The sequence below is a fragment of the Hyperolius riggenbachi genome, chromosome 2, assembly GCF_040937935.1.
Source record: "Hyperolius riggenbachi isolate aHypRig1 chromosome 2, aHypRig1.pri, whole genome shotgun sequence".
Lineage (NCBI taxonomy): Eukaryota > Metazoa > Chordata > Amphibia > Anura > Hyperoliidae > Hyperolius > Hyperolius riggenbachi.
This window is the reverse complement of record NC_090647.1, coordinates 354,935,401-354,958,977: the sequence shown is the minus strand read 5'-3', so window position 1 is coordinate 354,958,977 and position 23,577 is coordinate 354,935,401. Positions and strand designations below refer to the sequence as shown.

The window sequence follows — 23,577 nt, the reverse complement described above, 5'->3', positions numbered from 1 at the left end:
CTGCTTTACTCCCAAACAATTACACAGTATGGGCTTGAGGGAAGATCCCTTATGTGCTAGATGCATGAGAGACCATGGGGACCTGCTGCACATGTTATGGAAATGTCCAAAATTGCATAGGTACTGGGGGGAGGTATTTGACACTTTAGAAAACGTGGAAAAGCCGCCGCGTGTACTGACAGCAAGGCGGCTGATTCCGCGTCCAACGCGGCGGTCTGCACGCGGAAGCGTGCATCTAGTGACATAGCAGAATGCGGAAAAGCCGCCGCATGTAACGACAGCGGGCGGCTGGTTCCGCGTCCAGCGCGGCGGTTTGCACGCAGCAGCGTGCAGCTAGTGTGGCTGAGCCTGTTAGTTCACACAGGTTTAGGAATACGCGCGCACGCGCTGAAAGGCAGAACTTTTATGATGGCCAAGGAGGGATCAGCTGACCAGGCCAGTCAGCTGACCTCAGAGCTGGTAGCCATTGGTTGATCACTTCAGGGTGGCGCCAGAGAGCAATGCACTATATATGGTTACTGCTGGCCACTCTCAAGTTGTCTGCCGTTGCGATCACTATGTGGAAGCACTCAGACCTTAGTCAGATCCAACAGTGTGTTTGAACCGGGAGGACCTGGGAATTCACACTGAGCCAGATTACTTGTGTTATCATTCTGTTATACTTCAGACTAGTTCCAGGGTGTAGAGACCACGGACCTCACACCCAAGACTAGGGAACTTGCATTATCATTCTGTTATACTTCAGACTAATTCCAGGGTGTAGAGACCACGGACCTCACACCCAAGACTAGGGAACTTGCATTATCATTCTGTTATTCATCAGACTAGTTCCAGGGTGTAGAGACCACGGACCTCACACCCAAGACTAGGCATTGTTTGTTATTTGTTATGACCTGTTGCTTTCCTGACTATCCCTCTGTTTTCTGATTCGGTACTACGCATATCTGATATCTCGTTGCCAAACCCTGCCTGACTTGGATACCGAATCAGCCTTCTGTCTTTGTACTTTATCTGTCTGTGTGTTGCCGACCTGGCTTGCCCGACCTTGAGAGCTATCTCTCTCCACTTAGAGAGGAACTGTAACATCAAAACGTCCCCTGGGGGATACTCACCTCGGGTGGGGGAAGCCTCTGGATCCTAATGAGGCTTCCCACGCCATCCTCCGTCCCTCAGGGGTCTCGCTGCAGCACTCCGTGCAAAATGACGTCATTATTTACCTTCCCGGCTCCTGCGCAGGCGCTCTGACGGCTGTCGGCTCCGAAGTAGGCGGAAATACCCGATCGCCGTCGGGTCTGCTCTACTGCGCAGGCGCAAGTTTCCGGCGCCTGCGCAGTAGAGCGGACCCGACTGAGATCGGGTATTTCCGTCTACTTCGGAGCCAAGAGCAGCCACAGAGCCCCCGCTGGAGCCAGCAAAGGTAAATATTTAATTTACAGTCAGGTCTGTCGCCGGCTGTTCGGAGGGCTGCAGCGAGACCCCGTGGGACAGAGGATGGCGTGGGAAGCCTCATTAGGATCCGAAGGCTTCCCCCACCCGAGGTGAGTACCCCCCAGGGGATGTTTCTGATGTTAGAGTTTCTTTAAGAGATAGTCTCCAAGATCAGTCAGTGACATCCACCTTCAGGTGTCACTCACTCTCTGGTCCTTCCTACCTTCAGCCTGACTCCACCCCTTGGAGAGTCTCAGGCTGCTGGAAGGTTTCTGTACCCTCCATAGCAGTATCTTCTGTACTGCTTAGGGTCACCTGTTCATCAGGTGGGTTGCTGGTGGGTACACCAAACACTCACCATATATATATATATAGAGAGGTGTCCAGAGGTTAGCGCTATATCTGTATTATTAGTGATTCTGCAGATCATCCATAATCAGGTATAGATCTGTATTCTTGGTGATACTGCAGATCACCAATAATCAGATTCTCTCTGTGTGTTGACACCGATCGTTACAGTTTAGAGTGTATATTCATAAACATATTATTGTTTATTCCTTTCTGAGTACTTCCTGTGTTACTTTTCCATATCCATCAGAATGCCATTTTTTGAGAAATTCTGATGAATACAAGCATTTCTTTAAAAAGGGCCCCGTAGTAACCTATAGTGGAGAACAGCAAATTATTCAAGATGCTCTTTTTTTTTTACAGCAATTTTCCTGGTTTCAGCATCAGAAACACTTCCTATATCTATATATTGCTGTATATTGGTATGTAAACCCCGCCCTCCCAGTGATGATTAGCCAAGGCTGCTTAGCTATGTGAAATTTTCCTCCTAGAGCATTCTGGGGGACCAAGGATTATTTGTACTGGTTTCAGAGCTATGAGTAAAACATTCTGTAAAGATGAACCTGATAGGACTAAAGATGTTGCAACCTGTGATCAATTTCAGAATGTAAATCGGGGGAGGGAAAATTTTTACAATGGCAAAACATTGTCTAAATTTATAAATAAATATTGTAAAAAAAAATTGGATTTATGACATTGTTTTCGTTACAGTTCCTCTTTAAGCTTGAATGGAACTTGTGTACAGTCTGAGCAGTGACACCCCATTTCTATCACTACAGCTGATCATATATGTATAAGCCAAGGGCTAAAATAGACTGTTCTTCAGAGAGAAAGTGATTGGCAGGAGGTGGGTGTGAACGCTGAATCCTGGGAGATCCCCGGGGATACATTTCTTTGCGAGTTTCCAGTCAGTCTAGAAGCAATGCATCACATACAGCTGTTGCCCAGATTACATCTCATATCACTGCTGCTGAAGAGATATATTTAGGTTCATGTCTAATTTTGCAGCTGCTTTGCAGTCTTGAAATCTTAGCTTCATACTTGACGTTAATTAAATTGTTATCATAATTTCAAAGTAGGTTGCGCTAAGTTTACACAGCAGAGTGGAAGATTTATGCACATCGTCTGCAAAAATACAGAAAATACTTATAGGGGCCTAAATGACTAAGGCTGGAGATAATCAGAGAAGATTAAGGATCCAACAACCCTGGCCTGTATTTTTTAAAAATTGCTTGCTATTTAGTGACAAGAGTTTTCAATGTCTGCGTGGGTCATATCAGACCAAGGTGAGGTCTGCTGTTTATTAATGGTGGCATTGCAGTCTGAGGCATACATATATTATTTGATAAATCTGATCTACATCTGCAGCATCTTGTATGAATGCCAGTGATCATCATCTAAATAACTTTTAACTTTCTGTTCTGTCTGATGTGACATTTTAACAGACAAACATATGAGCATTCCCTTAAAGGACCACTATCGCGAGAAAATGTAAAATTTAACACACATGTAAACGCATACAAATAACAAGTACATTTCTTCCAGAGTAAAATAAACTATAAATGACTTTTCTCCTATGTTGCTGTCACTTACAGTAGGTGGTAGAAATCTGAGAGAGCTGACAGGTTTGGGGCTAGTCCATCGCTTCATGGGGGATTCTCAGCATGGCCTTTATGCTTTATAAAAACACTTCCTGAAAAAGTTTTATATAAAGATGCTGACCAGCCTCCCTGCTCTCTTCACATTGTTTTGAGCAGTTGGACGGAGCAACTGCCATTCACTGCTTTGGAAAATAAAACCCTGAGAATCCCCCATGAGAAGATGTGCTACTCCAAAACCGGTCGGTTCTGTCAGATTTCTACTACCTACTGTAAGTGACAGCTACATAGAAGAAAAGTAATTGATGGCTCATTTTACTCTGGAAGAAAAGTACTTATTTGAATATGTTTTCATGTATTTTAAATGTTACAAATGTCATGATAGTGGTCCTTTAAGGTGGAGGATGTTGTAGCCAAGAAGCTAGGACCAGAAAAGTCAGCTTGTGCAATGTAATGGCAATATTCCAGTAGAGGTGTATTATTGTTCTCTATACAAACATATTTCAGCACCTCCTGCAGTCCAGAATGCCCTGTCATATGCAGTACAAGAAGGAATCTCTGTGGTGTAGGCCCTGTTTTGCTAGCCATTACTTTGCACTGGTAGCACATGTAAAGTTTAGCGGGCATTAGTCAGATACTGTAACTTGGGTTTGTTTTGTACACACACACGATTTTGAGTGGCCAATAACTGAAAGATGTTACCACCTCTGTGCAGCATGAGGGCCAAAAGATTTTGAATACTATGAACAGATTGTGTAGGTAAGCTCATATACTACATGGAGGTGGTAAAATTAGCCAATCATAATTGGATGTGTGTATCATGCTTTTTACTTCTGTTTCTCTATTCTTCTGTTCTTTAGCTTAATTGCTTAAAGGTGGCCATACATCAGGCGACTTGACGACTGATCGACCGTCCGATCCGATTATTATAATTGGAATCGGATGAAAATCGGTGCCGCACATGCCCAACCGACAGTGCGACCAATTTTGGGCCACAATTGGTCGCATTAATCGGTCAGAGATGCTGCAAGCTGTAGGGCCGACTTGCTCGATCGGGTGCACGGTGGTAACGGCGAGTGATATCGGGATGAGCGATATCGGGACGAGTGACCAACATGACGAAACCCCTGACGCTGTCCTCCCTAAGATTTAATGTCCCCCGCAGGACATTACCTGTGCGTGGCCGCCACTTGCTCCGGTCTCCCTCTGCTGTCCATACATGTGTCCCATGTGGTTGCCTAGTAAGGGCACATGTGTGATGTCATGCGTCACACAATCGCCCATCCTCTATTAGCTTAATAGCAAATAGTTACATGTCATCTCCACCTGCAGAAACACTCTACAATAGTGCCCCGCCTCCTTCCTCCATAGGATATCCAGTACTTAGATGGGCCGCCAAGCTTTCCTGGTTATCGAAGTATACAAGCGCTGATGCAAACACAAGTAGCAATAGTCAGCAGCCAGAGGATTCCGATCCATAATGGAAAAATTATATAGAATAATATTCCTCAGCACTTTCACTACAATTTCCACACTCTGTAAATCCTGCAGACACCCAGCGCTCAAAAGGGACAGGTAACCGTCTCCATAAACATATTCTAGAGTCAAGGGGGGAGGGGTACACTTTATTAAAACACTCAAGCAAGATTAAACAGAAATAAAAACTCACATTTTGAGTCCATGCACACTGGACTCTATTGCATCAAATCGCATTGAATAATATTGCACTTAAATACACTAAAGTGCTCAGTGCATCACCAATAAGTATCTAGAAGTGCCAGTTCTGCTTCCCAACCCTGGTGATGGTAAAAGACCGAAACCTGGTCGGGAAGGAGAACGGGCACTTCTAGATACTTATTGGTGATGCACTGATGCAACATAAAAAACTTTGTTATTGGAATGTCTGAACACTAGATACTTAGAATGTAAGATGTCTGGAATAGTCAAAGGTCATACACATATCAGAAACAGAGGTATCAAAGGAACAGGCCGAGATCTTAACCATTATCAGATGACTGCAGTACAAGAAGGATGAGACAAAATAAAAGTGAGTGGCAAGCCGGGTCATACACAGAATATAATATATCAGAAGAATAAGGTAGGTAACAGATATAACAAAATACTTAATACAATACTGATCTAACTAGAGTACATATACTGTATATCGGCAGTGTCTGCATATATATATAGCTCTGCAAGCAAGCTGACTAGGCACAGTAGTAAAGCAAGGTCCAGTGCTCAGCGAACTGATAGCTATAACGGACACTGGACAACTGACAAGTCAGGACTTAAAGAGTAACTCCAGTGAAAATAATGTAATAAAAAAGTGCTTCATTTTTACAATAATTATGTATAAATTATTTAGTCAGTGTTTGCCCATTGTAAAATCTTTTAAATCCCTGATTTACATTTATTACATGGTGACATTTTTACTGTTGGCAGTTGATGTAGCTGCTGCATGCTTTTTTGGCAGTTGGAAACAGCTGTAAACAGCTATTTCCCACAGTGCAACAAGGATCACAGACAGGAAACTGCCAGGAGTACGTACTCAAAGTTTCTTGTGGGAGGGGTTTCACCACAATATCAGTCATACAGCGCCCCCTGATGGTCTATTTGTGAAAAGGAATAGATTTATCATGTAAAATGGGGTATCAGCTACTGATTGGGATAAAGTTCAATTCTTGGCCGGAGTTTCTCTTTAAATACCGAGGTAAGTACAGAACCACACCCCCGGAACTTCCAGCCAATCAGCAGCGCTCCTGCGGAATTCCGTGTCAGCTGACTACTACGTCAGCTAACACGCCTCACACCCGCCTCCTTAGCCTATAAAGGCTACTCTGAATCGTGCGCGCCCACCTAGAGACACGGCCGAAACCGCAGCTCTGACTCACATGCACAGGGGAGCCGGGGATGCCGCCAGATGGAGATGAAGTAAGCGGCCTCCTTCGCTGCCCGAAAACGCCAGAGGAGCCGCCGGCAGCAGCGTCAGATAAGTTTGTAACAGTTATGGGATTCTTACAATCATGGGACTAATCAGAAGTACTGAATTTAGTTTGTAAAATTGACAGCTGCTAGCCTAATATATCTGTTTATGAAGATTCTAAATGCCAATTTGCTGGTTCTTTGAAAGGTGATGTTTTCATTTTTGACTTTTGAAAACTTCCTAGGTTGGGGCTTGGCTTCCAATCGGAGGAAGCTAGTAGAGGCAGGGAGTGCCGGGGGGGGAGCTTGTGATGCGGAGGAGGCTTATTGACAAGCCTTATGTAAACAAAGCAGGCTTGTCTGGCAATCTTTTTAGGGGGGACAGCAGAGTGCGCGGGGGGGGGGGGGGGAGGGGGCTGGTGGCGGCGATATAACGACACAGAGGCATGTCATACAGATACGTATATACATGCAAGTATGTGTCGCACTCAACCACTAGGAATGTGCCAACCACTAGGAATGTGCTATGGGCGGGCATAACATAGATTCAAAAAGGAAAGAAAGGTCTCCACATATAAACTGCACCATGCCAGGGTATATTCAAAAATGTATATCAAGTTTTATTAATATCAAAAACACACAACAGCTGTATGGACACACAATTAAAAATATTTAAAACCATCCACACTCCCTTGGGGTCATGGGTATAATAACCACATATCATTGGCGTAGGGGCCACGGTCGCAGCAGTCGCCCATGCGACCGGGGCCCCTGAGGGGCCTGCTTGTCCTCCCCATGTGTAACGCTCCTGCGGCACTGCTCCTTGTGTCCTGCACTGCAGAGGAATCTTCAGCGTGCTTTGCACTGTCCCGGGACACATGTACAGATACACAGAGCCAAGAAGGACCCCAAACTCCTCCCCAGGCTGCCTCTCAAGTGCCTGATTGAAGTACACAACGTTTTTTAAACACTGGGAAACGGGCACATGGGAGTCAGCCTACAGAGCAGAGGAGATTGGGGTCCTTCTAGCCTCTGTGTGTAACTTCAAATGTGCCCTGGGATACTGCAGAGCGCTGATGGACTGAGATTCTGCTGCCTAGGCTTTGTAAGTCCGAGCTGTATACACCCCTCTCTCCCTGGCTGTCTCTCCTGTGTCCCTGGCTGTCTCTCCTGTGTCCCCAGCTCTCTCCCTGGCTGTCCCTCCTGTGTCCCTGGCTGTTTCTTCTGTGTCCCTGGCTGTCTCTCCTGTGTCCCTGGCTGTCTCTTCTGTGTCCCTGGCTGTCTCTCCTGTGTCCCTGGCTCTCTCCCTGGCTGTCTCACCTGTGTCTGGCTGTCTCTCCTGTGTCCCTGTCTCTCTTGTGTCCCTGTCTTTCTTCCTGGCTATCTGTCCTGTGTCCCTGTCTCTCTTCCTGGCCGTCTGTCCTGTGTCCCTGTCTCTCATGTGTCCCTGTCTCTCCGCGTCCCTGTCTCTTCCTGTGTTCCTGTCTCTTCCTGTGTCCCTTTCTCTCCCTGTGTCCCTGTCTCTCTTCCTGGCTGTCTCTCCCTGAGTCCCTGTCTCTCTTCCTGGCTGTCTCTCCCTGTGCCCCTGTCTCTTTTCCTGGCTGTCTCTCCCTGTGCCCCTGTCTCTATTCCTGGCTGTCTCTCCCTGTGTCCCTGTCTCTCTCCCTGGCTGTCTCTCCCTGTGTCCCTGGCTCTCCCTGGCTGCCTCTCTCTGTGTCCCTGGCTGTCTCTTCTGTGTCCCTGGCTGTCTCCCCTGTGTCCCTGGCTCTCTCCATGGCTGTCTCACCGGTGTTTGGCTGTCTCTCCTGTGTCCCTGTCTCTCCTGTGTCCCTGTCTCTCCTGTGTCCCTGTCTCTTTTCCTGGCTGTCTCTCCCTGTGTCCCTGTCTCTCTCCCTGGATGTCTCTCCCTGTGTCCCCGTCTTTCTCCCTGGCTGTCTCTCCCTGTGTCCCTGGCTCTCTCCCTGGCTGTCTCTCCTGTGTCCCTGGCTGTCTCTTCTGTGTCCCTGGCTGTTTCCCCTGTGTCCCTGTCTTTCTCCCTGGCTGTCTCTCCTGTGCCCTTGGCTTTCTCTCCTGTGTTCTGTCTCTCCTGTGTCCCTGGCTGTCTCTCCTGTGTTCTGTCTCTCCTGTGTCCCTGGCTGTCTCTCCTGTGTCCCTGGCTGTCTCTCCTGTGTCCCTGTCTCTCTTCCTGGCTGTCTGTCCTGTGACCCTGTCTCTCTTCCTGGCTGTCACTCCTGTGTCCCTGGCTTTCTGCCTGGCTGTCACTCCTGTGTCCCTGGCTGTCTCTCCTGTGTCCCTGTCTCTCTTCCTTGCTGTCTGTCCTGTGACCCTGTCTCTCTTCCTGGCTGTCTGTCCTGTGTCCTTGTCTCTTATGTGTCCCTGTCTCTCATGTGTCCCTGTCTCCCTGGCTGTCTCTCCTGTGTCCCTGGCTGTCTCGGCTGTGTCCCTGGCTCTCTCCTGTGTCCCTGGCTGTCTCTCCTGTGTCCCTGGCTGTCTCTCCTGTGTCCCTGTCTCTCTTCCTGGCTGTCTCTCCCTGTGTCCCTGTCTCTTTTCCTGGTTGTCTCTCCTGTGTCCCTGGCTCTCTCCCTGGTGGTCTCTCCCCCGTGTCCCTGTCTTTCTCCCTGGTCATTTATCCTGGAGCACCTATACTTGGCTACCAAAACTGGGGGCTCCTATTCCTGGCTACCTATACTGGGGCATCTATTCCTGGCTACCTATACTGGGGCACCGATTCCTGGCTACCTATACTGGAGGCGCCTATACCTGGCTATTTAATATAAGGGGGGGGCAGGTCCAAATTCTGCATCGGGGCCCCGAGGTTTGTAGCTACGCCACTGCCACATATGCATTATCAATTGTAACCTGGCAAGACCTAAGTAGGCACACACTTGTTATTAATCTGATACAGATCAGTATAAAGTGCTAACAACTCAGTGAAACCAAGTGCAAACAAAAACACATCAATACATTGGCATTTTAACCAAGCAATGGATACACATGGTGGTACCTTCACATATAGACTAGATTCGCTTCATTAATCATATTTTCCCTCACCATGAAGCCCATTTACCAGAATAGAGGAATTCAAGCCAAATATCTGAACATTTGAGCAGATTGGACACGCTTAACACATACAAAAGGTGTAATTGGAGGGAAGGTTTGGGGGAAGCCTTTGCAGGACCTTTTTGGAAAATATGCACAGTCTGTCATGCGATTACCTGCTTATCCTGTGAAGATTTGTGTTAGTTGGCTCAGGGTATTGCATTTAATGTGTGTATTCAATGTTTAAATGTTACTTATTTGTTTACTTTTACTTTGATATTTTGACATGTCTGGTTGCCTTGGATGAAATCTTGCTCACCCACCCTGCGGCGTGTGCTGAAGGGACATTATTGTTATATGCTGTACCGTGTCACTTTGTGATATATGGTGTAAATGTTACATGGTCAAAATACTGTATTTCCCTGTATTGTATATTTTTCAATAAACCAGACATGCTAACCCCCCAAAACAATTAGGGGCGGGAAGCTGTCATGGTATGATGAATTCATCATTTACAGCATCTTCTATGTGTCTTTTAGTTTTTGCTAGAAATTAAGAAAGTCACAGAATTAATTGTAAAATGATGAAAGTATCATAATTAATTTGTGCATTTGTTCTGTCCATCAGGCCTTTATGTGCTTATAGCAGCGGGGGCTCTGATGATGCTCATCGGCTTCTTTGGTTGTTGCGGTGCTGCCCGAGAATCACAGTGTTTGCTTGGAGCGGTAATATATTTACTCTATGATTATTTTTTTAGCATTCTAAAAACTCAACAACAAAAATCAATGCCATATGTATACATCTGAAAACAATGATACTGACTTACATGGGAAAGAAGGGGAGTAAGAACCTAAGGTAAAGCAACAGAGGTTAAGATGGGTAAGACAGTATAGCCACTTAACGACCGCCCCCAGCCGATGGGCGGCGGCAAAGACCGGTCCCAAACGACCGCAATACGCCCATCGGCGGGGGCGGCTGCGGGAGTGGCTATGCGGCGATCGCGTCATTCGTGACGCGATCAGCCGCCGGGGACTGGCTCCGCCCCCCGTTCGCCGTAACCCGCCGGCCGTTCGGAAGCGCCGGCGGGTTACTGGCATCCGGATCGCCGCTGCAACAGTGTATAATAGGCTTTGTAATGTATACAAAGCCTATTATACTGGCTGCCTCCTGCCCTGGTGGTCCCAGTGTCCGAGGGACCACCAGGGCAGGCTGCAGCCACCCTAGTCTGCACCCAAGCACACTGATTTCCCCCCCCCTGCCCCCTGATCGCCCACAGCACCCCTCAGACCCCCCCCTGCCCACCCCCCAGACCACTGTTTGCACCCAGTCACCCCCCTAATCACCCATCAATCACTCCCTGTCACTATCTGTCAACGCTATTTTTTTTTTAAGTCCCTAATCTGCCCCCTACTCCCTCCTGATCACCCCCCCACCCCTCAGATTCTCCCCAGACCCCCCCCCCCCCCGTGTACTGTATGCATCTATCCCCCCTGATCACCTGTCAATCACCTGTCAATCACCTGTCAATCACCTGTCAATCACCCGTCAATCACCCCCTGTCACTGCCACCCATCAATCAGCCCCTGATCTGCCCCTTGCGGGCAATCTGATCACCCCCCCACACCAATAGATCGCCCGCAGATCCGACATCAGATCACCTCCCAAATCCATTGTTTACATCTATTCTCTCCTCTAAACACCCACTAATTACCCATCAATCACCCCCTATCACCACCTGTCACTGTTACCCATCAGATTAGACCCTAATCTGCCCCTTGCGGGCACCCAATCACCTGCCCACACGCTCAGATTGCCCTCAGACCCCCCCCCCTTATCAATTCGCCCGTGCAATATTTACATCTGTTCTCCCCTGTAATAACCCACTGATTACCTGTCAATCACCCATCAATCACCCCCTGTCACTGCCACCCATCAATCACCCCCTGTCACTGCCACCCATCAATCAGCCCCTAACCTGCCCCTTGCGGGCAATCTGATCACCCACCCACACCAATAGATCGCCCGCAGATCCGACATCAGATCACCTCCCAAATCCATTGTTTACATCTATTCTCTCCTCTAAACACCCACTAATTACCCATCAATCACCCCCTATCACCACCTGTCACTGTTACCCATCAGATTAGACCCTAATCTGCCCCTTGCGGGCACCCAATCACCTGCCCACACGCTCAGATTGCCCTCAGACCCCCCCCCCTTATCAATTCGCCCGTGCAATATTTACATCTGTTCTCCCCTGTAATAACCCACTGATTACCTGTCAATCACCCATCAATCACCCCCTGTCACTGCCACCCATCAATCACCCCCTGTCACTGCCACCCATCAATCAGCCCCTAACCTGCCCCTTGCGGGCAATCTGATCACCCACCCACACCAATAGATCGCCCGCAGATCCGACATCAGATCACCTCCCAAATCCATTGTTTACATCTATTCTCTCCTCTAAACACCCACTAATTACCCATCAATCACCCCCTATCACCACCTGTCACTGTTACCCATCAGATTAGACCCTAATCTGCCCCTTGCGGGCACCCAATCACCTGCCCACACGCTCAGATTGCCCTCAGACCCCCCCCCCTTATCAATTCGCCCGTGCAATATTTACATCTGTTCTCCCCTGTAATAACCCACTGATTACCTGTCAATCACCCATCAATCACCCCCTGTCACTGCCACCCATCAATCACCCCCTGTCACTGCCACCCATCAATCAGCCCCTAACCTGCCCCTTGCGGGCAATCTGATCACCCACCCACACCAATAGATCGCCCGCAGATCCGACATCAGATCACCTCCCAAATCCATTGTTTACATCTATTCTCTCCTCTAAACACCCACTAATTACCCATCAATCACCCCCTATCACCACCTGTCACTGTTACCCATCAGATTAGACCCTAATCTGCCCCTTGCGGGCACCCAATCACCCGCCCACACCTCAGAACGCCCTCAGACCCCAGCCCTGATCACCTCGCCAGTGCATTGCTTGCATCTATTTCCCCCCTCTAATCACACCTTGAGACACCCATCAATCACCTCCTGTCACCCCCTAGCACACCTACCCATCAGATCAGGCCCTAATTTGCCCCGTGTGGGCTCCTGATCACTCGGCCAAACCCTCAAATCCCCCTCAGACCCCCTTCCGATCACCTCCCCAGTGCATTGATTGCATCTATTTTCCCCTCTAACCGCCCCCTGAGACACCCATCAATCACCTCCTGTCACCCCCCTAGCACTCCTATCCATCAGATCAGGCCCAATACATCCTGTCATCTAAGAGGCCACCCTGCTTATGACCGATTCCACAAAATTTGCCCCCTCATAGACCACCTGTCATCAAAATTTGCAGATGCTTATACCCCTGAACAGTCATTTTGAGAAATTTGGTTTCCAGACTACTCACAGTTTTGGGCCCGTAAAATGCCAGGGCAGTATAGGAACCCCACAAGTGACCCCATTTTAGAAAGAAGACACCCCAAGGTATTCTGTTAGGTGTATGATGAGTTCATAGAATATTTTATTTTTTGTCAAAAGTTAGCGGAAATTGGATTGTTATTGTTTTTTTCACAAAGTGTCATTTTTCACTAACTTGTGAGAAAAAATAAAATCTTCTATGAACTCACCATACCCCTAACGGAATACCTTGGGGTGTCTTCTTTCTAAAATGGGGTCACTTGTGGGGTTCCTATACTGCCCTGGCATTTTAGGGGCCCTAAACCGTGAGGAGTGGTCTAGAAAACAAATGCCTCAAAATGACCTGTGAATAGGACGTTGGGCCCCTTAGCGCACCTAGGCTGCAAAAAAGTGTCACACATGTGGTATCGCCATACTCAGGAGAAGTAGTATAATGTGTTTTGTGGTGTATTTTTACACATACCCATGCTGGGTGGGAGAAATCTCTCTGTAAATGGACAATTGTGTGTAAAACAAATAAAAAAATGTGTCATTTACAGAGATATTTCTCCCACCCAGCATGGTTATATGTAAAAATACACCACAAAACACATTATACTACTTCTTCTGAGTACGGCGATACCACATGTGTGACACTTTTTTGCAGCCTAACTGTGCTAAGGGGCCCAAAGTCCAATGAGTACCTTTAGGATTTCACAGGTCATTTTGAGACATTTGGGTTCAAGACTACTCCTCACGGTTTAGGGCCCCTAAAATGCCAGGGCAGTATAGGAACCCCACAAGTGACCCCATTTTAGAAAGAAGACACCCCAAGGTATTCTTTTAGGTGTATGATGAGTTCATAGAAGATTTTATTTTTTGTCACAAGTTAGCGGAAATTGATATGTATTGTTTTTTTTTTCACAAAGTGTCATTTTCCGCTAACTTGTGACAAAAAAAAAAATCTTCTATGAACTCACCATACTCCTAACAGAATACCTTGGGGTGTCTTCTTTCTAAAATGGGGTCACTTGTGGGGTTCCTATACTGCCCTGGCATTTTAGGGGCCCTAAACCGTGAGGAGTAGTCTAGAATCCAAATGCCTCAAAATGACCTGTGAATAGGACGTTAGGCCCCTTAGCGCACCTAGGTTGCAAAAAAGTGTCACACATGTGGTATCGCCGTACTCAGAAGAAGTAGTATAATGTGTTTTGGGGTGTATTTTTATACATACCCATGCTGGGTGGGAGAAATCTCTCTGTAAATGGACAATTGTGTGTAAAAAAAATCAAATAATTGTCATTTACAGAGATATTTCTCCCACCCAGCATGGGTATGTGTAAAAATACACCCCAAAACACATTATACTACTTCTCCTGAGTACGGCGGTACCACATGTGTGGCACTTTTTTGCACCCTAAGTGCGCTAAGGGGCCCAAAGTCCAATGAGTACCTTTAGGATTTCACAGGTCATTTTGCCACATTTGGTTTCAAGACTACTCCTCACGGTTTAGGGCCCCTAAAATGCCAGGGCAGTATAGGAACCCCACAAATGACTCCATTTTAGAAAGAAGACACCCCAAGGTATTCCGTTAGGAGAATGGCGAGTTCATAGAAGATTTTATTTTTTGTCACAAGTTAGCGGAAAATGACACTTTGTGAAAAAAAAACAATTAAAATCAATTTCCGCTAACTTGTGACAAAAAAAAAAAATCTTCTATGAACTCACCATACATCTAACGGAATACCTTGGGGTGTCTTCTTTCTAAAATGGGGTAATTTGTGGGGTTCCTATACTGTCCTGGCATTTTAGGGGCCCTAAACCGTGAGGAGTAGTCTTGAAACGAAATTTCTCAAAATGACCTGTGAAATCCTAAAGGTACTCATTGGACTTTGGGCCCCTTAGCGCAGTTAGGGTGCAAAAAAGTGCCACACATGTGGTATCGCCGTACTCAGGAGAAGTAGTATAATGTGTTTTGGGGTGTATTTTTCCACATACCCATGCTGAGTGGGAGAAATATCTCTATAAATAGACAATTGTGTGTAAAAAAAAATAAAAAAATTGTCATTTACGGAGATATTTCTCCCACCCAGCATGTGTATGTGTAAAAATACACCCCAAAACACATTATACTACTTTTCCTGAGTACGGCAATACCACATGTGTGGCACTTTTTTGCGGCCTAACTGCGCTAAGGGGCCCAAAGTCCAATGAGCATCTTTAGGCTTTACAGGGGTGCTTACAATTAGGCACCCCCCAAATGCCAGGACAGTAAACACACCCCACAAATGACCCCATTCTGGAAAGTAGACACTTCAAGGTATTCAGAGAGGAGCATAGTGAGTCCGTGGCAGATTTCATTTTTTTTTGTCGCAAGTTAGAAGAAATGGAAACTTTTTTTTTTTTTTTTTTTTTGTCACAAACTGTCATTTTCCGCTAACTTGTGACAAAAAATAAAATCTTCTATGAACTCACCATGCCTCTCACTGAATACTTTGGGATGTCTTCTTTCCAAAATGGGGTCATTTGGGGGGTATTTGTACTATCCTGGAATTTTAGCCCCTCATGAAACATGACAGGTGCGCAGAAAAGTCAGAGATGCTTGAAAATGGGAAAATTCACTTTTGGCACCATAGTTTGTAAACGCTATAACTTTTACCCAATCCAATAAATATACACTGAATGTTTTTTTTTTTATCAAAGACATGTAGCAGAATAACTTTCGCGCTCAAATGTATAGGAAATTTTACTTTATTTGAAAAATGTCAGCACAGAAAGTTAAAAAAGTCATTTTTTTGACAAAATTCATGTCTTTTTTGATGAATATAATAAAAAGTAAAACTCGCAGCAGCAATCAAAAAGCATCAAAAGAAAGCTGTATTAGTGACAAGAAAAGGAGGTAAAATTCATTTAGGTGGTAGGTTGTATGACCGAGCAATAAACCGTGAAAGCTGCAGTGGTCTGAATGGAGAAAAAGGCTCTGGTCCTTAAGGGGCGAAAAGACTGTGGTCCCGAAGTGGATAGGATAGGGTGAGAAAAAGGGAGGGGATAGAGAAATAAAGGAGGGATTTGTGGAGAGGAGTTGTGAGTGGTTGAGATGTTTGGACTCAAAGGGAGTGGGATATGATTAGGGAAGGATGGCTGGGAAAAGGAGTAACTCTATGGACAAGATAGGGTAGATAGGTTAAAAGTAGGACGGAAGGAGAACGGGGAGTATAGGATAGGGATGAGCGGAAATGTTGCTGGTGCGCTTGTGAAATGTTTGTCAAACTTCTGACTGGTCCACGGAATTTCAGCAAATCAGTTTCACGAGCTTGCATTGAATTCAGTGGTGCCGAGCCACCAAATTCTGTGGTTAATTGGAGAGCCCCTTTACATGCTATCATCAGCAAGTTTGCTGGATGTGTAAGGGAAAATAGTGGGAGGAAGCGAAATACTAAAAATACCTTTTGAGTTGTTTTAAAGAAAATCTATTTTAAATGTACAATTAGAGCTATACATATGTTCCTGGGAATGTGTTGCTATGTTTCAATGCTTTTGTCAGCATTCACTGTACAGGTGCAATAGTATTGTATAGGGGACATTGGAAAATATACATACTCTTTACTATCTAAAAAATTGGGTAGCTCCCCCCATGCTTCTTTAACTCCTTGTCAATCATGCAGGGGGGAATAGCCAAAAATCCTGAACCCGGAACGCGTCGGGCTATGTGCCCTGACTGAGCTATATCAGCCTGCATGGTCCAATTTGCAAATTCCAAATGGCCAATTCGCTGCAAGTCCGAACTTGTATAATTTCCTGTCTCATCCCTAGTGTGGGAGGAGAAAAGTGTGATGGGTGGAGATAAACAAATAGGAAAAGGAAGAGGTATCAAAACAGTGGGGAAGTAGGAAGAGGTGAAAGGTGCAAAGGTAAATAAAAGAAAGGAAATGTTTGGGTGGGAAAAAGATTACAGGAAAAATAGTACCGTATATACTCGAATATAAGTCGACCCCGTGTATAAGTCGACCCAAATATTTGACCCTCTTAAGATGGAATTTTTTGATGACTCAAGTATAAGTCGACCCAGGAAAGTGTGCCTTAAAGGATTTTATTCATGCTAACTACAGAATGCATACAGTGAAACCATGAACTTTTAAACATGCAACGATCCTCCGGTCCCCCACAGTGGCTAAGTTACCTACTCGAAAGTCATCAGCCACTGCACCTGTGCTGCTCTGGCCATGCATGTCCTTGATCATGCTCGTTGCCGGGAGCGTCTTGTGCAGGCGCAGTACTTGAAAATCTTGTACTGCGCCTGCGCAGGACGCTTTCGGTGATAGAAGCGTGATCAAGGATGCATGCGGCCAGGGCAGCGCAGTGGCCGTTGACCTGCCAGTCAGTGGAAAATGAAACACCCGCTGCGGGGTATTGAAGGATTGTTGAGTGACTGCGCTGGGCTTAGGATGTTTGCAGGTAGCTGGTAGAAGCGCAAGGTACGGTAAACCGTTTGATTTAGGTTCACCTTGAGGAGGTTATAGTACTTTTTTTTGTGCTGTTTTCACATGTATGAGACAAGATACCTGAAACAAATGGCCCTGCATGATCTCCATGCATTTTCCCCACACTTTGCTACTGTTAATGTGGTAATACAGAACACCAACAACAGCACAGTGTTGGAAACATGCTTGTATATCATGAAGGTTAATTGTTTAAGGTATCTTGCCTCAGATCTGGCTACGATATGTACCTGCTGGCTGAGATCTATAAGCTGCTCTCTCCCTGGCGCTGCACAGTGACGTTATGATACTGTATGAACAGCGCTGGCACTTCAGGGGGAGACAGTAGCTATTAGATTGGTTGTGCTTGACAGTGATGTGGGGGCGGAGCTTAAATCGCGGGGGGCGGAGCTTAAATCGCCGATGTCTAGTTAACAAAAAGCCGCTTGCATCAGGGACAGCTGGTGAGGGCAATGATCGGTGGCTGGAACGGAGAGATTTAGAGCGGCTCTTACCTCCGCAAAGGGGGTAGGAGCCGCTCTAAATCCCTCCATGCCACCGATCATTGCCCTCACCAGCTGTCCCTGATGCAAGCAGCTTTTTGTTAACTAGACATCGGCGATTTAAGCTCCGCCCCCCGTGATTTAAGCTCCGCCCCCCACATCACTGTCAAGCACAACCAATCTAATAGCTACTGTCTCCCCCTGAAGTGCCAGCCGCCCAGCGCTGTTTATAGAGCAAGTGCTGGGGAGAAACAGCGCTGGGGAGAGAGCCCTGTTAGTCAGCTATCAGGTACGAGTGAGGCATAGTGAGCAGCTCCAGTGAGCAGCTCCTACCCCCGCAGCTAAGGAGGATCAGTGCTGAGTGGGGGATCAGCATTCTCAGCCGCTGCCTGCATATGTAATTAGCGGGGGTTTGTCCATTCTCCTGCGTGGAGGGGGGAGCGGAATTTTGGCATCTAGCAATCTTAGAAGTCCAGAGGGACACAATCTGGCCGGCTGGCAGCACTATGGGGGCAGACTGCAGCAGATGCAGAGTAGAAAGGACTCTAGATACTCGGCTGCAAGTCAGAAATTTAGGTCTGATGCGAGTATAAGTCGACCCCCCTACTTCACAAAAGTAGATCAGACCTAAATTTCTCGACTTATAGCCGAGTATATACGGTAAGTAAAATGTGTATTAATACTCTCATATCTGCCAAAATAGACAAAACCAAAAGCCCAGAAGTTATCCTAAAGAAGTAATGTAGTCCTAAAGGCCAGTTTAATGACACGAAGAAAGATAAAACTCTGGGAAGCCAATCCAAAAGCACAGAAAAGGGAGCAAAAATGCCCTATAGATGTGTGCACCCTGATATTGCCTCTGTAAATTGGTAGCAAACAGACTTGGCAAACCTTTCTTGATACTATTTATACGGGCGTGTAGCTCAGATCTTAGATTGAAATCACTACAGCATTCAACACCTGTACTAAAGACACATTGGGCTTGATTCACAAAAGCGGGCTAAGTGTTAGCATGCCAGTGAAAAGCAGCTTATCACGTGCAAACTGCCTCTTCGCGCGCGAATGCACGCGTAAGAGTTTGCGCACGTAAAGTTTAGTGCGCATAAAGTTTTGCGCCCATTAAACCCTATGCGACTTTCCGCGCGCACCGGACTTTGCGCGCGAGTTTATTCCTCAAAACGGTGCTAACCTACTTAGTGCAATGGTTATCACGCCCAAAAGTCTTAAGGTGTGCTAAGTAGGTTAGCACCGCTTTGTGAATCAAGCCCATTGTAGCTTGCTGAATCGTTTATGTCCTCTAGTGTTTTCCACTGTTCTGCAATCTTCAATTAACCCATAAATGTGTATAGAGACTTGTTCACTTACAAACCCTTACAGGTGAAAGTCCAGGGGAGGCACCATGAAACAGAAACAAAATAATGAATTTGCTTCTAATAAGAATATACAGTATATATTCAAATAAGCTAAAAAAAACACCTTACAAGTTAAAATTTAAAAAATCTTGAAGCCCAGCTTTAATTTTACTTTAGTATCACTTAAAGTACACCTGAAATTAGAAGCATATGGAGGTTACCATATTTGATTTTAAACAATATCAGTTGTCTTGCATGCTGCTGATCTTTCGGGCATTAGTAGTGTCTGAATCACACACCTAAAACAAGCATGCCTGTTTAGGGTCTATAAACGATTAGAGGCAGAGGATCAGCAGGACAGCCAGGCATTGGTATTGTTTAAGGCTGCTTTCACAGTGGGACGTTACAGGCGCTCGTTAGAGCAGCCTGTAACGCACCCCCACCGCACAGCAATGAAAAATCAATGGGCTGTTCACAGTGCCCACGTTGCGTTACACAGTAACGCTTCACGTCAAGACAACGTACTGCATGCAGTACTTTATACGCGGCTAAGCCGCTTTAGACTGTTTGCACATGCTCAGTACGGGTGTTTTTTTTTTAATTTTAGGGGCGGAGAGGAGGCGGGGAGAGGCCGCTATGTAGCCAGGCACATGGCTACTTGGCATTCACTGCACTTGCAGTGTTTACTCTTTGGAGCGGCCGCTGATAGGCTGGCTCACGTGGTCTCCGCAGCGCCTCCGACAGAGCAGGCGCACCAAGAGCTGCTTGTAACGCGGCTCTTGGTAGGGTCCTGCTCCAACACCACCAGGCGTTGCGTTAGGGGCACGTTATGTGCCCTATAATGTCCCCTAAATGCAACGTCCTGGTGTGTAAGTAGCCTAAAAGGAAATAAATGTCAACCTTCATATCCCTCTCACTTCAGGTTTGTTTTAAACACACCATTTGCCTTTTTCTACCACACTGATTTATGTTTTTTTCTCTTTCAGTTTTTTGTGTGCTTACTGGTCATTTTTGCAGCAGAGGTCACTGCAGGAGTGTTTGCATTTTTAGGCAAAAAAGAGGTAATTCCATCATTTTGTCCTTGTCTTCTAGGCTTGCAAGATCTGTCAGTAAATAAAGTGGGCCCGATCTAATTATATTTCTTGCCTAATGCTGGGAATACACGGGTCGATCCGGCGGCCGACTAGCCGCCGGATCAACTCCCGCCGCGTCCCCGCGGATCGATTACCGCTCGTCCCCGCCGGCGCTCCTTATCAGCTGCTTGATTTCCTGCCATTGTCCGCTGGCGGGGATCAAGCAGCGTGATCGGACCAGCTGAATATTATCAGCTGGCCGGATCAGCTGCTTGATACACAGTACAGAAACATACCGTGTATCCCCAGCATTCGTTTTTTCCTAGGAGATAATTATTAGATACTATTCCGTTAGCCGGGCGCAACCACCAGGTGGCGTTAATTACTATTCCCCCTCCAGGCCGCCATGGAAAGTAGGGAAAGATGTAACTCTGGTGGAGTTTTATCACCACCTAGTGGATGTGCCCGGCTAACGGAAAAGAACCAATTATTATATTATTAATATAATTTTAAATATGTTATGGATTGCTGGTGGTTTAAAAGGGTATTTTATTTATAATGTATAAATATAACCTAGGAGAAAACATAGGAAAAAAAGTGAATTGGATCGGGCTCAAAAATCTTTTCTCGGTCTTCAAAACAAACTTTTAAACAGCATGGGGAAGGATTAGAATCACTGTGAGGATTTTATTGTTTCTATTCAGCTGAGGGATTTTCAGTCACTTCCTGTTCTTTTAAAGGGAAGGTTCAGGGAGGGTGGGTAAAAAATAAAAATCAAATTCCACTTACCTGGGGCTTCCTCCAGCCCGTGGCAGGCAGGAGGTGCCCTCGCCGCCGCTCCGCAGGCTCCCGGTGGTCTCCGGTGGCGCGCCCGACCTGGCCAGGCCGGCTGCCAGGTCGGGCTCTTCTGCGCTCCAAGGCCCGGAACTTCTGCGTCCCACGCCGGCGCTCTGACGTCATCGGACGTCCTCCGTGCTCTACTGCGCATGCGCAGTAGTTCTGCGCATGCGCAGTAGAGCCCGGAGGACGTCCGATGACGTCAGAGCGCCGGCGTGGGACGCAGAAGTTCCGGGCCTTGGAGCGCAGAAGAGCCCGACCTGGCAGCCGGCCTGGCCAGGTCGGGCGCGCCACCGGAGACCACCGGGAGCCTGCGGAGCGGCGGCGAGGGCACCTCCTGCCTGCCACGGGCTGGAGGAAGCCCCAGGTAAGTGGAATTTGATTTTTATTTTTTACCCACCCTCCCTGAACCTTCCCTTTAACAGAGGGCATCCAGTGAATATCAAAATGTTGTCTTTATCACCTTGTTTTAAATGGAACTATCATGAAAAATCGAAAATACATGTGAACATATACATGTAAGACATAATTGATCACATGTGATTCTACCTCTGGAGGGACCTCCAGAGGCAGAACAGAGAATTACAACCCAATCATTAACACATGTAATTCTTTCTTCTACCTAGAATGACATGTGCTGAAGGACTGGGCTAAAAAATAATGAGTAATGATAGATGGGAATTGGGCGATTATTTCCAACATATCCAATCTGTTTCTGATTGAGAAAGGGATCGATTTTGTGAAGTTATCATCTGAAAATCGATCCCTATATCTATCAGCAGTGTGGACATGTACACATGGTACAACTTCCTTTCCAATCACCCGTCAATCGGATGGGAAACTGCATTGTGTGTTCCCAGCATAAGGCTAGGTTCACAGTGGTCATTTTAACGTGAACTGCAATAGAGACTGGACATATACTTCATTACAAAGCCCGCAGGTACTGAGTTAGAATAGTGTGATCAGTTACACAGTACAATGTACAGCCCCATAGAACTGTATGGGCAGTGAGTTAACAGAATTATTCTGCCACGCTACTGATCTCGCAACGTGGGTACAAGCGATATGTGATATGGTGAACAACACTTTGCCACGTGCAGCGATAATGTCCGTCACAGCGGATTGGATGTTTAAGATTCCCAATGACTTCCGCACAAAGTGTCGCAATCGTCAACTCTCGTTTGCGTCCTTCGTGTGACGTCGCGGGTTCCCGTGGGCAGGAGCATGGATTGGGAAACCTTATTTGTTGGGAGGCATCGCTGTGACGTTTCCTGATCCATCAGATGAGTATTGAGCGAAAAACGTTTTCTTTCCAGCCACCGCAGCAGAAGCCACAGCATAGTGTTAAAGGAACTGCCTGCCTTTTATTCTGGGACTTTCTAATTTAGCTGCCTGATTATTTACATGTCTCTCAGGATTTCATCAGGATCTCATCACACTTTCAGAGCCCTGTGTGCAGGAATCATTTTAGTGGCAAAAACGTGTTCCCTGCTGGGTGTCTGTTATGAGAAGTGGCAATAAATAAGCAAATAAATCTGTATAGCTAATGTACCTCTATTCATTTGTTTATACCAGAGAGACAGCAGAGTAACCAAGCAGCTCAGGGTGACCCAAACTACTAGGAATTTATAGGGGTATAAAAGGAACCAAAAAGCCCTCCTACTAAAAAAGCAAAGCTTGGTGTAATTGCCTTCTTAAAACAGAAGGAAATTTGCAATAATTCAGTTGTAAGTGAACATTTGTGGTTACCCACAATGCACTACTACTAAATATGCAAATAAAACTTAAAGCTATAGGCTTGCTATACACCAGCAGTTCTGGATGCTTGCTTGGCTTAACAAGGGCAAAAAGGGATAATTTGCATATTTAGTAGTAGTGCATTGTGGGTAACCACAAATGTTCACTTACAACTGAATTATTGCAACTTTCCTTCTGTTTTAAGAAGGCAAATTACACCAAGTTTCATTTGTTTATGAAAGCTTTATCAGGCATATCGACATCAAGAAAAAGAGCAAGTGAAAAACAAAAAAGTTGATTAAGACCAACGCAGTAAATATTAACACATAATTTTACTAGTGCCAAACACTAAAAGAAAATAATTTCCCCAGTGGCATAGCTAAGGAGCTGTGGGCCCGGTGCAAGTTTTACATGGGGCCCCACAAGCACTCTATACATAGCAATTGATACGGCACACCAAAACCTGCCAATGGCAACTACAGTGTCAGAGGTGTAAGAAGGGAATGGGGAGCAGTTTGTTAATGATAACCAATATTCAAAGTATCTATAGAAGTGATTATTATGAGCACAGGGCCAATAGAGAGCTAATACTTCAGTTGAGGGAGGGCCCTTTGCAACCTCTGCATCCCTATTGCTACGCCCATGAATTTCCCCTTTTGTTGATGACAAAGTAATCCCCTCAGTTCAGATCTATATATTGCAAGGAATATAAAAACATTATTTTAGCTTTCTTACAATGGTTTGTGGGCAGAGATAATAACTGCCCTGTAATGCTGCTATCAACACAATACTATAGGGTATGTCTGTTTGCAGATTACTGCTGGGGATTAATTCTTCAGAG

General features: G+C 46.1%; 1 protein-coding gene across 1 annotated transcript in view; it reads left to right on the top strand.

Moving 5' to 3' along the window:
- The window catches only part of TSPAN2 (tetraspanin 2), a 203,566-nt gene that overhangs the window by 152,969 nt on the left and 27,020 nt on the right, over positions 1-23,577 (top strand). The window contains exons 3-4 of the mRNA XM_068265557.1: positions 9,963-10,060; positions 20,076-20,150. Of these exons, the coding sequence (XP_068121658.1) occupies positions 9,963-10,060; positions 20,076-20,150 (173 nt within the window). The remainder of the gene's footprint in view (positions 1-9,962; positions 10,061-20,075; positions 20,151-23,577) is intronic.